Below are 16,561 nucleotides of genomic sequence, written 5' to 3' on the forward strand. Positions count from 1 at the left end.
CCATCGAGGTTGTTAGTTTAGCTAACAACTAAGCTGTCCCAACATCACATCAAGAAAACTCTTAAACATTGTCAAGAGGAGATAATAAAGCAAGAGAAGAAGAAAGCTGGGAATGTATAACAAAGGGTGATAAAAATAAAGCTGAGAGAGCAAATACAGGCATTTAAAAATAAAGCTGAGAGAGCAAATACAGGCATTTAAAAGAACATCTTAGCTATTTAGTGCTTTCATTATTTTTCAAATATTGCTTGCCTTTTCATTATGATTATGCAATTTCAAGTTCTTTATATTGTGTTGTTTATTAATTACCTAAATATCTTTGTATTTTGTAGGTGAGACCTTAAGAGGTGGGGTCACACCAATATCACTCCTCAAGGACCATCCACAGCATGTATATTTGTTAACAGGGAGGTGGTCCTTCAGTTGTTTTACTGATATTTGATTAGTGCTTTATTATAACTGTTTAAGCCATACTCCTCTTGAGTTTGGAGTCAGGCTGCCTGGTTTGAGACCTATCTATAGATAGGCTAGTGAAGGTCCTAAGGCCTCATTTATAAAGCTTGCATACACATAAAATTAGACTCGAAACGTGCATATGCAACCTCTCATTCAAACGTCAAGATTTACAAAAGAAACTTGATAGGGGAACAAAAGTATTTACAGTAACTCTGATTCATACATACACAAAATTTCAGAGAAACTGGGAAATGACAACAACATTGATCAAGGAGGAAAAGGCAGCCAAACCAGCTAAATGACGACTCATAAGAATAATTTAATTCACCAAGCTGTTATTATAATATCCGTTGATGTGACAAACATGACACCTCAAAAATTAGAGCTATAAGGTAGAAACTGTATTTTAGTTACCTTAAAGAGAGCCAATGATATATATTTAAACTGAAGAAATTCTACTTTGTCATCACTTTATATCTGCTAGTTGATGTCTCTTCTCAGGGAAGTAGCCGACACCTCAACAGTATTTCAGCCAACCTTCACTCCATTATGCCTGCTGTGCTGGAAGCCATTAAATGACTGCTGATGCACTACATCTCGTTTTCGTACAGGGTGGGTGTACACACATAACACGACATGTTTTTGCCAACACAAAAAGTCAATCTGCAGCAACGTCCAGCTTTTCTAACACAACTGGAACACTTTACTGCACTCACATTGCAAAAAGGGCACCTAGCAAGATTAAAGCTACTTTTGTTAACCGTAAGCAGTAACATTCCATTAATACAAAAGTCATCCAAGATATGGCTGACAAATGTCACGTCTCCATGGCCTCACTCAAAACACGATTCATTTATTTTGAGACAAAGTAGCTTTGACAGACGAGATGTTGCTTTACATGGTGAAGTATGTGTTGTTGATGTTACCTGCTGAACTCTCAGTGTTTCATATGACCTGACCTATTCATTATAACAGCAATCGTGTCATTACATGTGCCAGGTGACAGTGGCTCCCTGCACAGACAGTTTTGCCCTACACCTTTCCTGAACCTCAGAGCACAGAGGAGAGTCACTGTAACTACATGTATAATCTTTCACTCTCAGATAAAGAGCAAAGTCAGATGTTCTTGAATGAAGGTGGTGGGGTCTCAAAGTGTCAGGAGAAAGAGGCTGATCTACCAGCCCATGAAGTTCTGTAGCATCATGATTGCATAAAGAGGCGACAGATTAGCAGGCTCCATATGTGAATGTTTACAGGGTGGCAGATAAAGGAGTGTTCACAAATACATATTTAAAAAGTGACTATGACTTACAAAAAGTAAATTTTGTAGTAATGTGCATACACCCAGTTTATAAATCTTATATATTTTTCTGGACATACACATTTTCATGTTTTTTTTTTTTTTGCGCTCAGTTCCATGCAAAGTTTTATAAATGTCACCCCTGGTCTGGTGTGTGGGTCTTTTGAATGCCTGAATCCCCATGTCACCATGTGTGTGTCCTCATTTCACAGTGATTTGGATGTAAAAGATCACTGCACACCATTGCTATCACCTCATGTCAGAATCACAGTTTTCGGGCTTTTTTTGCTTCCGCAGGACCAGGACAGGATGCCATCATCAATGTAGCACTGAATTTAAAATTGTTACACAGAAATCTGATAGGAGATGTTATGATAGTGAAAGCTTGAGAGAAGTTAGGTAATGAAAAAGACAATCAGCTGAAACAAAAGAAGAAGTCAACAAGAGAAAGGCTTAAACAGAAGAAAGCTGGTGTTCCGGACCAGCCAATCAAAAGGAAGACCTTAGGCTTCGTTGGCTTTACCTGAAGTCAGCTGATCATTAAAGGAATCCCTGAGACATCAAGGAACTGAAAACTTTCGAAACAATGAATAGACAAGAAATTGAATCCTGAGTAGCAACTGAAGGAAATATTTGGTGAAGGTCATTACAGGTAAAGGAGTATCAGAAAGTTTCTAAAGACAGGGGGCCACAAACTGGACTGTTCCCATGTTTAAACAATGTATTCTGGAATGACAAGGGTCTCATTGTTTGTTATTAGTTTAAAACGACCGTGCTTGTATGTTTTGTGGACATAATTGAAGATCACACCAAAGAATTAGGAGGAATTATTGCAGAAATAAACAATTCCAAACGGTTCACAAACGTTCCTTTTACCAAAGACAGGCTTAATGTGTTTTAATAATGTTACAAACAATAATTGAAGAAGTGCAGACTCCTAAACCCTGTAAAATGTAATAAAATTGCAGTGTTTAATATAGTTTGAACGTTTCTCTAAGTTTCTTTAAAAAAAAAGTACAAGACAACACTTTCAGGCCCATAATCCTGACCCTAAAACGTACACCAATTGTTATTGGTCACTTACTTGTTTTAGATGACGTCTTAGGTGGTGGCTGACCTTCCTCAGTTGTAGGAGATGAAATTCCTTCAGTCATCTTTCTGTCAGACTGTAATGATTCATATTTTACACTGATAGAAGACTCCAGAGATGAAGAGTGTCTGCTATGAGAAGAGACTAACCCGGTCACTGCTCCATCTTGATCTCTGTAATGAAGGTCATCTTCCTTGACACTCTCCATACTCCTAAAGCTGGCCACCTCAGTGCTGACACACTCCTCTTCAGCCTGCTCTTTAATATTCACTGACCCCAGTTCACTGTCCTCTTTCTTAATGTCCAGACTCTCCTGTTTGGGGTGGACCCTCTCCCACTCACAGTCCTCCTCCTCCTCCTCCTTAACATTTATGGTGCTCTCCTCCATGATATTCATGTCAGCCACACAAGTCTCTTCTTTCACAGCCATTTAAATGTTACAGTAAATGACAGATTTTTCTCTATCTGTGGGAAAAAACAGGAATCAATCCCATTAAAACTGAATCATACAGATCTAAAGATATTTGATTTTTATAACATCCTATTAGTTAAAGCTGATGTCAAGTCAGACAGTTCAAAGTAATCACACAGTAACTCATCACTTTTCCTGTCATATTAGCTATAAAATGAATTTGAGAATGAAAGGAGGGTCCATCAGGGTAGAAGGAGGAGGCCATCTTGCACAGTTGTGTGTTAACAGTATTCCCTACTTTGATTGAACATTCAATACTGTTAGGGTCCCAGAATTTTGTTAATAGTTAATGTTAAGGAAGGATTATACAAGTTAGGCCTCAGGATTATGTTAAGAAACAGGGGCATATGAAGGAGGAACTTAAAATCGCTGGTCAACTTGTCTAATGTGAAACTACCTCAAGCTTACAAAATCCCAAACCATTATTCAAGTCACAGCTTTCATTTAAATAATCTTAGCGAGATGGAGGCAGTTGGTGGTGTGTCCCTGTAAAGATGGCCACCTAATGTGAGACACCCAATGTCTGGCTTCAAGTAACCTGTGACTTGCTAAGACAAATTTAAACAGGTTTGATTTTGTTTTTACTCTTAGGGGCAGACTGTGTGTGCAGGAGAGCTGACAACCAGTGCATGTTTCCCTGAAGTAGAAGGAATAGAGTTAAGTGAAGACGAATAAGAAACTGCAGGTTTTGAATCTAACAAAAATAAGAGATGCTCCTCTTTCTGTTTCGTGTTTCAGATAGTAAAACAAAAGGGGAAAAAAATAAAAGGCGAAGATTGCTGATGAAGAGCTACAGCTGTTAAACCTTTGTACACCACAGGCATCATCAGCAACATGCTACTGGCTTTTAGAAACAGGGCTGAGCACGACTCTGCTGAATGGTCGGCACACAATCACTAAATGTGACAATTGTTTAAATTAACGTGGTCAGGTGATGAGATCAGCGATTGTGCTTAGCAAATCTGACATGCTCCAGGACAAAAACATTCTTCCAAACAACTGTCATTTTCAACAACTTTGAAACAAGTTTCAAGTTTATCAGCTTCATCTTGTTTAAGTACACTCTGCACACACCACAAATATTTTAGTAATTAACACATTAATAAACTCCTATTAAACGGCAGCACCACACAGTATTGAGAGATTGGCACGGTGGAGGCCTTGTGTGCCTCAGTCTTTCTTAACACTCCACCCTGACGGACCAGTTTACTATGGGTAACCCTAAAAGGGGGGGCCCCCAGAGTAAAAGCGGCTCATTATTGACCTTCATGAATATTCTAATTAAATGAAAGTGGGTCTTGGCCAGAAGAGGTATGCCAGTCATGACAGTGGTGCTCACCTAAAAGTGGCTCATGGGGTGACCCACACAGCCCGCTTGGGTCTGTATGATAAAGTCACATGTATAAGTAGCCAAATGGACCTTAACTTCCACCTCACCACCGTGGTCCAGTGCAAAACAAACACAAACAGAAGTTATTGGGGTATTGAAGAAATCCAGAGTACCAGTACAGGGCAGGAGCCAGCTATAGACCACCATAGGGTACACTCACATTCAAGTCCACGACCACACCAAGACAACTTAGATTTCCCAGGCCACTAAGCCTGAGCATCTTTAGAGAAGTGGAGAAAATAAGAATAAATTAGCAGACATGGAAACTGCATAGAGACTTAAAAAATAGGCTGAGATTCATATTCATTCTGACAGAACTGTAAGGCAGTAACACAAACCACAAATTACTATTAACTTCTGTAATGCTCACTAACAGACATTACTGAGACATGTGAGTTTGTCATATTTGATACAGGTTAAATGGGGAAAAAAGATACACATTTAAGTGTCCATCCAAGCAATGCTTGTAAATGTCTGCTGTCTGCATTGGGTTAAGCAAGACTGAGGCCGTGTGTGTAAATACAGATACTGATTGCCAACCTTTACCAGTTGAGGCCATATAATTTACACTCTTAAAGGCGAATTACTTCATGGCAGCACTGCCGTTCTCTCTCACTATATCTTAGTATTTGTTCTCGGCTTGTATTCTCGAAGACTCTTCTCCACGGTCATGGACTCCAGTTCGTTATTCACTTTTACTAATTTGACCCCTCACTATTCTTTTAATGGCCGGCCGGGCACCATTTCATCAACTGTCATTGAACTGGACACCGTGGAGGAATAAAAGAGAAACAGGCAGAAATTAAAGCGACGTACGTGTGGAATGTCTGCGAATCGAGAAGGAATCGACAAAAGGAACACATGGAGAGGAATGAACAGGCGTCAAAGGCGTGACTGGGTGGTACAATTTAAAATTTGGGACTCAGGCACGTCAAATGAACCGCAGATACCAAGAAACAGAAAGAGAACGCGGGTGGCCACAGGAGGATTCACTCGAGCGGTAGTTCAGCGGGAGGTTAATGAACATAAACGCACCACGCGCCGCTCACCTCTCACTTAAGTCGCGCGCGGCGATTCTAACGGAGCAAATGAAAACTAGCACATCCAAAAAAAGCATTCCCAAAATACAGAGCACTTACTGCCTGCCTCTTGACGATGGGGTTGTTTCTGAACTCGTTCACTCAGCAACAGTCTTGCGTCCGTAGTGTTTCACAAAGCAGTAGCCGTCGCGTTGGATGACGTCATCCTGCGGATTGGATCACGTGACAGTTAAGCGAGCCCAATTGTATCTGTCTGCAGGCATAGACAGAATTACTACTAGACGCCGCAAGATCAGCAGCATCGTACGTCAACTTCGCCGCCATATTGAGAGTGGCACTGCTGTGGCGTGAAGTAATGTATAAAGATGCCTCACGCATGTGCTGCATGGGATTGTATAAACCGCTGTACGCTCCAAACCAGATCAAGGGGGATTACATTTCACAGGTAAGGATGAACAATTGTTTTGGTTACATTTGGCCATTAGAAAATCCCGTTTTATAATCTTAGCACTAAAGGTCACCTTACAATAAAATTAAACAACATTAGTGAAATTAAAACTATAGAATAATAAATCAAAAAGCAATAATTAGAAAACAAGCAAATATAACTGGCAGTAACAGTGCAACATTCACAATTGGTATGCCAGTTTGAAAAAATAAGTTTTGAGGGCAATTTTAAAATGTGTTATTGAATCGAGCTGACGTATATGACAGGGAAGAGAATCACCGAGTTGAGGAGCACTAGGAGAGACGCTCGAGCTCCTATAGCACAGAGTCTGACATGTGGTACAGAAAGTGGAGTTGCAGATGAGGATCTGAGTGAGCGAGAGGAGTGCAAGTCTGTAGGAGATCATTGTATTGTATTCTGCAGTGATCAGGGAGCCAGTGAAGTTGAGAGAGAATCGGTGTGATATGTTCAGTGGATTTAGAACGGCAGGTTATTATTCTGGTGTTTCCTGAAGAGGCATTAGCTCTCTTGGAAATGTGTTCTTTTGAAATTGTGGCATATTAAATAACTAAACAATATCGTAATATACCAGAAAAGGCGATATCCCTCCCATCGTGATTACGGTGGTACAAGAATCACATGAGAAAAAATATCTTTTAGCTTACATTTACTGACGGTTAACACGGTTACAGACGGGAGGCAAATGGACAGACTTTATCCAGGTGGGAATCTGGATGAACACAGGCTGCCATTTCTCGTCCCCACGCTGGGAGGTTTTTCGAACTTTGTCGACCCAGGCTCGAAGGGTCTGGCTGCTGTCCAAGCCTTTTATACTGTTCTTCTTCAACTTGCTGGTCCTTTCTGTCTCCAAACAAGGGCTAAACTCCATCCATCCATCCATTTTCTAACCCGCTGAATCCGAATACAGGGTCACGGGGGTCTGCTGGAGCCAATCCCAGCCAACACAGGGCACAAGGCAGGAACCAATCCTGAGCAGGGTGCCAACCCACCACAGGACGGGCTGAACTCCTCCTCCACAAAATACAGAAATATCATAGTGCTTACATGCCGGTTCTCATTCTCCCAATAAGGAAAGAAGATTTTGTGCTGACAGAGGACAGAAATACCCTATCCTGTGTTTAAGCTGACTATAAAATCATCCAGTTGTCTTTGGCTATCTAATCCAATGCTTGGCTAGCAATTCTAACTGCTGAGCCCCGTGTGCCAAATTTAACATGCACATGTGAATAAATCCATCATAGAGACAGTGACACTAATATTAAAGAAAAATGTACTATAACACCTGGCAGCAGAATTTTGAAGAAGTTGTAAGCGATGGATACATTTTTGTGGGATGCCTGATAGAATAGCATTACAGTACTCTGTATGTGAGGTGACTCGGGCATTAACCAATACTTCAGTACTGTTTTGTGTAATAACAGGACGAAGTCTAGAAATGTTTCGTTGATGGAAGGAGGCAGTCCTAAAAATGTTACTTATATGGGAGGAATTGTTTAATAATAGTAAAAATTATTATTATTATTTAATAATTGCCATTATTACTGTATAAATGGATATAAATAATTGCATGTAAATGATTCACCAAAATCTGTTGTATGTAAACAATACTGTTTTAAATGTTATTATTTTTTCATCAGATAACCCGGTTTCCATGTCTACGTTTATTAATTTAAATGGCACTTTTGCCAGACGCTATAGGGCAGATGCGCTGACGTATCGGTGACGTGTGGTATCTACCTATATATGTCTATGGCTGCAGGGCGCAGACTCGGCCTTCCACGCCCCTGGCCTTCCAAACCTCCTGCCTTCCACAGTCTGTCTCACAAACGCCCATAGTCCATAGAAAGAGAAGGAGAACGGCTCCTGTACAGTTTTTCCAGTTCAATAAAGAAAAGGAGCTGAAAATGTTTTCCAACATGGAACAATGGCACAACAGAAGCAGGTATGGACTTGCAGAATAAAAAGCTCAGTATATTTAAAGAAACTTTTTATCCATTAAACAAAACTAATGAAATGTACGATTATATACAGTATAGTGAATCCAAGTGTTCTCTGTTTATCGTCATTACTGACATATCCTATTTTTGGGCATATTGTTTTAATTATTTTTTACCTCTTGTATTATTTATTTATATTTTCTATTTGCCATATTATTTAATCTACAGTATATTAACTTTTTCACTTATTAATGAGATATTATGTGGAGAATCTGTAATGTCAGTGTACAATATGATAGGTATTTATGTTTATCATCGTCATTAATGTTTGTTAACTATCTTATTTAACTTAATTTTTCTGTAGTTAATTTAGCTATTTATAAAAGCATGATAGCGCTTTCTGCCAAATTAGTATTACATATTATTTTTGTCTTGATTTCCACAGTCACATTTCTCCATAAAGGCAGAGAATATAAAACCAACTTTGATTACATTGATTAAATATCAAAATGAGTCCAAGTGCCCTGTTTGTAAAAAGCAAAGAGACTACAGCATCCTGCTCCCTGCCTTCAGAGTCATGAAGGCCACATTGTCAAGTATGCAGGTAGTGTATGTATGCCAGGAGTGTGTGCTTGTAAAAAATACTGAGGTTTAGATTTCTGAACTAGAACTTTTATAAATATAGATGATGTTGTCCTGTTTGCTTCATCAGGCCGTGATCTTCAGCTCTCTCTGGAACAGTTCGCAGCTGAGTGTGAAGCAGCTGGGATGAGAATCAGCACCTCCAAATCCGAGACCATGGTCCTCAGCCGGAAAAGGGTGGAGGTGAGATCCTGCCCCAAGTGGAGGAGTTTAAGTATCTCGGGGTCTTGTTCACGAGTGAGGGAAGAATGGATCGTGAGATTGACAGGCGGATCGGTGCGGCATCCGCAGTGAAGCGGGCTTTGCATCGGTCTGTCGTGGTGAAAAAAGAGCTGAGCCGTAAGGCAAAGCTCTCAATTTACCAGTCGATCTACGTTCCTACCCTCACCTATGGTCATGAGCTATGGGTAGTGACCGAAAGAACGAGATCGCGAATACAAGCGGCTGAAATGAGTTTCCTCCGCAGGGTGTCTGGGCTTTCCCTTAAAGATAGGGTGAGGAGCTCAGTCATCCGGGAGGGGCTTAGAGGAGAGGAGGCAGATGAGGTGGCTCGGGCATCTGATCAGGATGCCTCCTGGACGCCTCCCTGGTGATGTGTTCTGGGCACGTCCAACTGGGTGGAGGCCCCGGGGAAGACCCAGGACACGCTGGAGGGACTATGTGGCCGGGAAGAGGGAAGTCTGGGCTTCTCTGCTTAAGCTGCTATCCCCGCAACCCGACCTCGGATAAGCGGAAGAGGATGGATGGATGGATGGATGGATGGATGGATGGAGGTTAAAAAGCTGAGCATTTTCCGTTGTTTGGCAGGTTTTACTATTTACAGATGTAACACAGGGTGTGTCCCAAGTGGCCAATTCCATTGTTGTTTTTGTTTAAAAGTCATTGTCAACAGTTTACTGTCAGTAAAATGTCAGCATTTAATATTTTTCTTTGATTAATTTTTTTTACCCCTTGTATTAGGGCCTCCCTAGTGTGTGCTTGTTGTGTGTATGTGTGTGTGTGCCCTGTGGTGAGCTGGTGCCCTACCCATGGTTTGTTTCCTGCCTTGCGCCCTGTGTTGGCTGGGATTGGCTCCAGCAGACCCCCGTGACCCTGTAGTTAGGATATAGCGGGTTGGATAATGGATGGATAGATTGATGGATGTATTTGGGCCTTCCAAGTCAGATGAATAGCCATGACTGTGGAACTGTCATGTTGATGGTATGACCATTTCATATTGTAACTATTATTTTTTGTATGTCTGTATTTCATGTTGTGTCCAGGTTTCCAACGGACCATTTTGGGGTGTCTCTGTATTTCATCCTTGAGACCCCCTTCACTTTAATGAGGTATTTCTCAACTTTAGCCCTCTCTTCTTTCATTGTAGTATTTGTAGAGGGAGGATTATATCTGGTTGTTAGTTCTCATTTTTGTCACCTTCTACAATTTGTGTTGGATATTTGTGTTATGTTTAATTTATTGTATTATATTTGTATTTATGTTTAATTTCAGCATACTGTCCATAGTGGTTTTGATGTTCCAGAAATGCCTACCTTTCAAAATCTAGATATTTTGAATGTATGTTTATAATGGTTTGCATAAATATATTTGTAACATTAAACTCCTTTTAACAACGTGATTTTACTTGAGAACTCCAGCCCAAGGGGTAAATGACATTTAAATTTCCTTTAACAAGTTTCATTTAGTTCTGTGGTAAATGTGGCAAATATACTTAGCTATATTGTAAATCAAAGACAGATAGTCAAAATGTTTACCATTCTAAACTTAGTGTTTCTTTTACAAATCACTGAAGTAATTGCTCACATCAGACTGAGTGAGCAAACGTCTTTCTAAATGAAGGCCAAAGAAAAAAATTAGAAAGTACAGAAATAATGGACAGCCAGGACAGGGTCATTTATTGTGCTTATTCTTTTGGTTCTTTTTTAACATTTCCTTAGGTGAATATTATTTTCTCTGTTTTCAGGTTTAGACTTTATTGAGCCATTAATGAGAAGACAGAGTAAAGACTTGGCACTACATCTGAAATGAAAAAAAAAAATGTCTTGCTATTCTGTTCCATAGCACTGCGTTCTGCAGATTTCTGATCTTTACTTTTAGAAGAAACATCAGCCTCCCTTCTCCAACTTCCAGCACAGGGCACTGATGAGCAGGTACAGAAACATCACTTTATAAACTTCAATAAGAAAGATGAATTACATTTTGTTCATGTTGGCTTACAATGCCTATGGTATTGTGAATAAAATGTATAAAAAGACTTAATGCTTGTCTCAGATGCCGACTGTTAATCGTTAAGCAGTTGGAGTCAAAGCCCAAAAGACTAAAAGCCTGTCTTACATCTTCTGACAAACTGGAGTACTAGTACAACTCTTAATGGCCTTAAAACATTTGAAATGCATTGTGTGCTCTGTTAATAATAGTTTATGGTAAGAAACATTGAAGACTTGTAGAATCTGTGATCAAAGCAGTAATGTTAATAATTTATAACAAATTCTGAAAATACTGTACATTATTTTTTTACTTTCCTTACATTCCTTGTAAATGTGAAGGAAAAGGCTATAAGCTTTATGATGACCATTTAAAGGATTTTCTTTCTTTCTTTCTTTCTTTCTTTCTTTCTTTCTTTCTTTCTTTCTTTCTTTCTTTCTTTCTTTTAATAAAATGTATTACAGCAACACACACAATCTTTCAGCATCTTACCGAGGCAGAGAAGTGGTGTGCTGAGAACATTTCTGCGTTCAGGTGGCACATCTCACTCACTTCATTACTGTCAATGGACAAAGATGACATTGAGGAGGCCCTTTAGAAATTTAATTTGCTATCTGAGTTTCCAGAAGAAGAGGAGAGGGAATATGTCTTTAGACCCTTCATCATACTTTTTTCACATATGGAAGCTATGCATCTTTAGATAACGTGAGAGGAAAAAGGAAAATCACTGTGTTTTGTGAGAAAACGTAACAAACATACATGTCCGACATTGTTCAGTTACAACCTACAATTCTTGTTTTTTATTTTATATATTCTTAAACTTTTTTGTGATAAATGTTGCAAACCAACTTCATCTTTACAGTCCATTGTCTCTGATTTGCACTTCTTAGTGTTATGTATTCAAATAATGTTTTATAAAGCGGGCATGGCCATTTTTATTTTTAAAGCACATTTACAACAACAGCCAGAATTGAACCAAAGTGCTGTACAAGAAAGAGTAAAAGAAGCAGTTCAAATATACTATATGTACACAGCACAAAACTGCAAGAATAACCAACCATTACATAAAAGATTAAACCCACACCCTTACATACACATTGATAATCATGAATGTAGCAGCAGCATTTTAAAAGAGAAAGAGGAATTGTAAAATCCTAATCTCCCCCACTCCAAAGTTAGCCTTTTACCTTTAATGCATTTTAATTACAGTTGTCCCCAAATAAATCATATCAATATTTAAAAGAAAACAAATGTGAAATCTTCAATAACAAAAATATTAATAATTTTAATAATAATGACCTTTTAACAACTAAATTTCCATATTTTGTAAAAACAGGTTAAAAAAATAATAATACAGAGAAGAATTTCTCACAGAATGCAAGGAAGAACCATGAATATTTCAAAACTGAAATATATGTATTTATTATACAGCCATGCCACATATGTGAACTGTAGCCCTACGCTTAAAAATAAAGGTATAAAAATGGTAATTCTGAGTGATTCTGTATAGGAAAACCATTTTTAGATTCCAAATCCACACAAAGGTTCCAGAAGAAACTTGCTTCTTAGATCCATAAATTATTTATTTAAAAAACTTCTGCAAAAAGCCAAATATCTCATTTGGACAAATAAAGATCTATCTATCTATCTATCTATCTATCTATCTATCTATCTATCTATCTATCTATCTATCTATCTATCTATCTATCTATCTCACAGATTTTATTAATACTTGTGAATAGATGAAGTAGATATATGGAATCCCAGTGTCTTCCTGATTTTAAAAGGTCTATCTGTTCATCCAGTAACCACAGGCTCAGTTCAGGTTTTCTTGACCTCTCAATGTCCTGCTAGGTAGCCTGGTGTTCTGTTTTGAACTCACATGGGCCTTTTGAAAACCTAAAGAGCCCACTTCTTATGTAAATGAATGAAATGGTTCTTGGTCGAGCAGTGGTCTATGAGGAACCACACAACCTGTTAAAGTGCCATTATTGTTATTTTTAAGAGTGCCCAGTCCTATCAGTAAGTCTTTTATAAGATGTTTCACTCTCCTTTGTACACAAGGTGTAATGCTAGGGAGGTCTGAAAATAAAATGTCCACCTTATGAGGAAGATTTAGGAGTTGTGGTGGACTCAACTCTCTCAAGTGCCAGACGGTGTTCAAAAGCCATTAAGAATGCTAACAGAATATCAGGTTATATAGCGCCTTGATATGTGGAGTACAAGTCACAGGAGGTTCTGCTCCAGCATTGTAACACACTGGTGAGGCCTCATCTGGAGTCCTGTATACAACACAGCTATTCAATTACAAATTCAGTTGGGTCAGATTTTCAATCCAAGAAATTTAGCTGGGCGAGACATTTTCAGTGGCCAGTAAGCAACAGAGAAATTTTAAACCAACACAAATAAATGTGCTGAAAAAACAAGTCATGTTTATTCATCATAGCAATACTGTTTGTTTTTTCAACTTTTGAAATTTAAAAATATAAACATTTTGCTCACATCTGACCCAGGTGTATCTCAAAGTTCATAAAATCAAAAAATGTGCACAATATCAGCAATAACATTTGTTTCCTTTTTGAAATAAGTTAAATATTTTGGTCATATATGACCCAGGCACATCACAAAGTGTATTTAACAGATTAGCCAAGCACTATCACTGCTCTCAAAGCTCTCAGCGCACAAAGCCATGACAAGTGATAACAGCGACTAACACACGTGAATACAACGACTACTGCACTCTGAGGGGACACACAGGAGGTTTGTTTAAATCACCACCTGAGTGACTGGAGTCCCCCTGTGCCCACCAGCCTACCGCTACTGTTCATTGGTATCTGCAGTTCACTTCACGTGGCTGAATCCCAAATTTGAGTTGGTAGCACCCAGTCACACCCCTGGCTCCTATTCATTCCTCTCCGTTTGTTCTTTTTATTGTTTCCTTCTCAAATCGTCGAACTTGAGCAGGCAGCAACTCCACATGTAGGTGCTTTGATTTCTGCCTTTGTTTCTCGTTTGTCACCCTGTGGCGTCCAGTTCAAAGACAGTCACAGAGGTGGTGACCGGTTTATTAACATAAAGGTGGCGGTGTGCATACATTGCATTTGGATCAAGTTTGAAGGACTGTGAAGGTACACAGAGGCTATAAGTCCTAGTGCTACATGTTTTGTTTATTTGATGAAAACACATAACATTTTAAAATTTGAAATTGACAAATCATCAAGTATAATTATAATAATTTGGGAGTAGATTCACACCTTGTGGCATGGATTGTGGACTATCTTTCAGACAGACCTCAATATGTGCGTCTTGGGAACTGCAGGTCTGACATTGTGTGCAGCAATACAGGGGCGCCGCAGAGGGCTGTACTTTCACCGGTCCTGTTCAATCTATATACATCAGACTTCCAATATGACTCGGAGTCCTGCCACGTGCAAAAGTTCGCTGATGACACTGCTATTGTGGGCTGCATCAGGAGTGGGCAGGAGGAGGAGTACAGAAAGTTAATCAAAGACTTTGTTAAATGGTGCGACTCAAACCACTTACACCTTAACACCAGCAAAACCAAGGAGCTGGTGGTGGATTTTAGGAGGCCTAGGCCCCTCATGGACCCTGTAATCATCAGAGGTGACTGTGTGCAGAGGGTGCAGACCTTTAAATATCTGGGAGTGCAGCTGGATGACAAATTGGACTGGACTGCCAATACTGATGCTCTATGTAAGAAAGGTCAAAGCAGACTATACTTTCTGAGAAGGTTGGCATTCTTCAATCCGTTCTACCAGACGGTTGTGGTGAGTGCCCTCTTCTACACGGTGGTGTGCTGGGGTGGCAGCATAAAGATGAAAGACGCCTCAGGCCTGGACAAACTTGTTAAGAAGGCAGGCTCTATTGTAGAGGTAAAGTTGGACAGTTTAACATCTGTGGCAGAACGACGGGCACTAAGCAAACTCCTGTCAATCATGAAGAATCCACTGCATCCACTGAACAGTGTCATCTCCAGGCAGAGGAGTAGCTTCAGTGATAGACTTTTGTCACTGTCCTGCTCCACTGACAGACTGAGGAGATCGTTCCTCCCCCACACTATGAGACTCTTCAATTCCACCCGGGGGAGTAAATCAGTCAATCTAACTTTCTCTCTTTCTTTCCTAGGTGACGAAGCGGAAGCGGAAGTAGAAGCAGACAATGGCCGACAGTGAGATGAATCGCGTTGCCATCGTTGTCGAGGAACTCCAGGCACTCGACAAACAGATTCAGAAACTCCTGTCTAGACGAAGGTACCTCAGAGACTTGAAGACTCGGCTGCTGGACAAACCACACCAAACAACCGAAGCGGCGTAACATCAACCCCACCTCGTGCCGCTCAAGTCCAAGGGCAAGTAAGCTTCGCCCCCGCGCCTCGTAGGAACAACGCTGATGAAGACCTCGACGGGTTTCAGCTTTGCAGGCGGGGGTTCAAGGCTAGAACACCTCCAGCGGCACAGGCGAGCATTCAAATCCAGAATCGATTCGACCCTCTCCGCGTCCCCAGTCTGCCTTCAACCCCGGGTGATATAATCGTGGTAGGTGATTCCATTGTACGAAACCTGAATATCATGTGCCCTAATCAAAAATCCTTTGTTTCTTGTTTTCCCGGTGCTCGAGTTCGAGATGTGATGAGGCGGGCGCCGACCTTCTACCAGAAGCACAAGAGGGCAATTGGATCCATCATTCTACATGCCGTAAACGACATAAGGCACCGAGAGTCAGAGGTTCTCAAGGCTGACTTCGCAGCACTAGTTGAAGACACGAAGGAGAGGACCCCATCCGCAAAAATCTTCATCTCGGGTCCACTACCTCTCGTCAGGCGATCGCATGAATACTACAGTCGTCTGCTGGGTTTAAACAACTGGCTGAGAGGCTTCTGCGAGAATCAAGACATCGGGTTTATAGACAACTGGGATCTTTTTTGGGAAAGGCCGTGCTTCTTCAAGCGGGATGGACTGCATCCGAATAGATTTGGCGCCCGGGTCCTCTCCGAAAACATCGCTAAGGTAATTCGTCTATCTTGACTGTCTACTTCTACTGCTAACCCCTTACGTAATGCTACTGGTTTGATAGGACATAATGGCTTAACAGAGTCTTCCGTTAAAGTGCACATCATTAATAATCTAATAACAAATCTTAAGCACGTAAAAATCTAGGCAGTGCGGCAAAACACCAATAATTTAATTGAAATTACTACTTCAGATCAACACTGCATTAAGACTATAAAAACGGATTGTAGATTACATAAAAAGTACACACAGAGCGGCGTTAACAAAAATAACTTAATTTTTGTTCCGATTACCGATAACACGCATAAAATTCAGCTCTGCCCTTCAGAAACATTAAATATGGCACTATTAAATGTTAGAGCTTTAACTAACAAGACATTTTTTATAAACGATCTTATTAGTGATAGAAACATTGATTTTATTGCGCTAAATGAAACATGGCTTAATTCAATGGGCGGCAGTTTTAATCGAATCTGCCTCCGGATTACAGTTTTACTCGTGCGACCGCCAGGGAAAAGGGGCGGTTTGGC

At 40.1% G+C, this 16,561-nt stretch overlaps 1 protein-coding gene and 2 long non-coding RNA genes across 3 annotated transcripts in view; 2 read left to right on the forward strand and 1 right to left on the reverse strand.

Annotated features, from left to right (window-relative positions):
- Positions 1–6,106, reverse strand: part of LOC120533515 (zinc finger protein OZF-like) — a 106,812-nt gene extending 100,706 nt beyond the window's left edge. The window contains exons 1-2 of the mRNA XM_039760435.1: positions 5,848–6,106; positions 2,841–3,311 (exon numbers count right to left, since the gene is read on the reverse strand). Of these exons, the coding sequence (XP_039616369.1) occupies positions 2,841–3,276 (436 nt within the window). The 5' untranslated portion in view covers positions 3,277–3,311; positions 5,848–6,106. The remainder of the gene's footprint in view (positions 1–2,840; positions 3,312–5,847) is intronic.
- On the forward strand, positions 6,101–8,905 carry LOC120533569. The gene is made up of 4 exons (XR_005634542.1): positions 6,101–6,193; positions 7,977–8,159; positions 8,600–8,758; positions 8,867–8,905. It is a non-coding gene; the product is annotated as an uncharacterized LOC120533569 (long non-coding RNA).
- A 34-nt stretch (positions 8,906–8,939) lies between these two features.
- On the forward strand, positions 8,940–15,189 carry LOC120533573. Its single transcript, XR_005634546.1, has 4 exons — positions 8,940–8,979; positions 10,059–10,124; positions 10,760–10,946; positions 15,148–15,189. It is a non-coding gene; the product is annotated as an uncharacterized LOC120533573 (long non-coding RNA).
- The last annotated feature ends 1,372 nt before the right edge of the window (positions 15,190–16,561 follow it).

This window comes from Polypterus senegalus, chromosome 8 (assembly GCF_016835505.1).
Source record: "Polypterus senegalus isolate Bchr_013 chromosome 8, ASM1683550v1, whole genome shotgun sequence".
In the NCBI taxonomy this organism is placed as follows: domain Eukaryota; kingdom Metazoa; phylum Chordata; class Cladistia; order Polypteriformes; family Polypteridae; genus Polypterus; species Polypterus senegalus.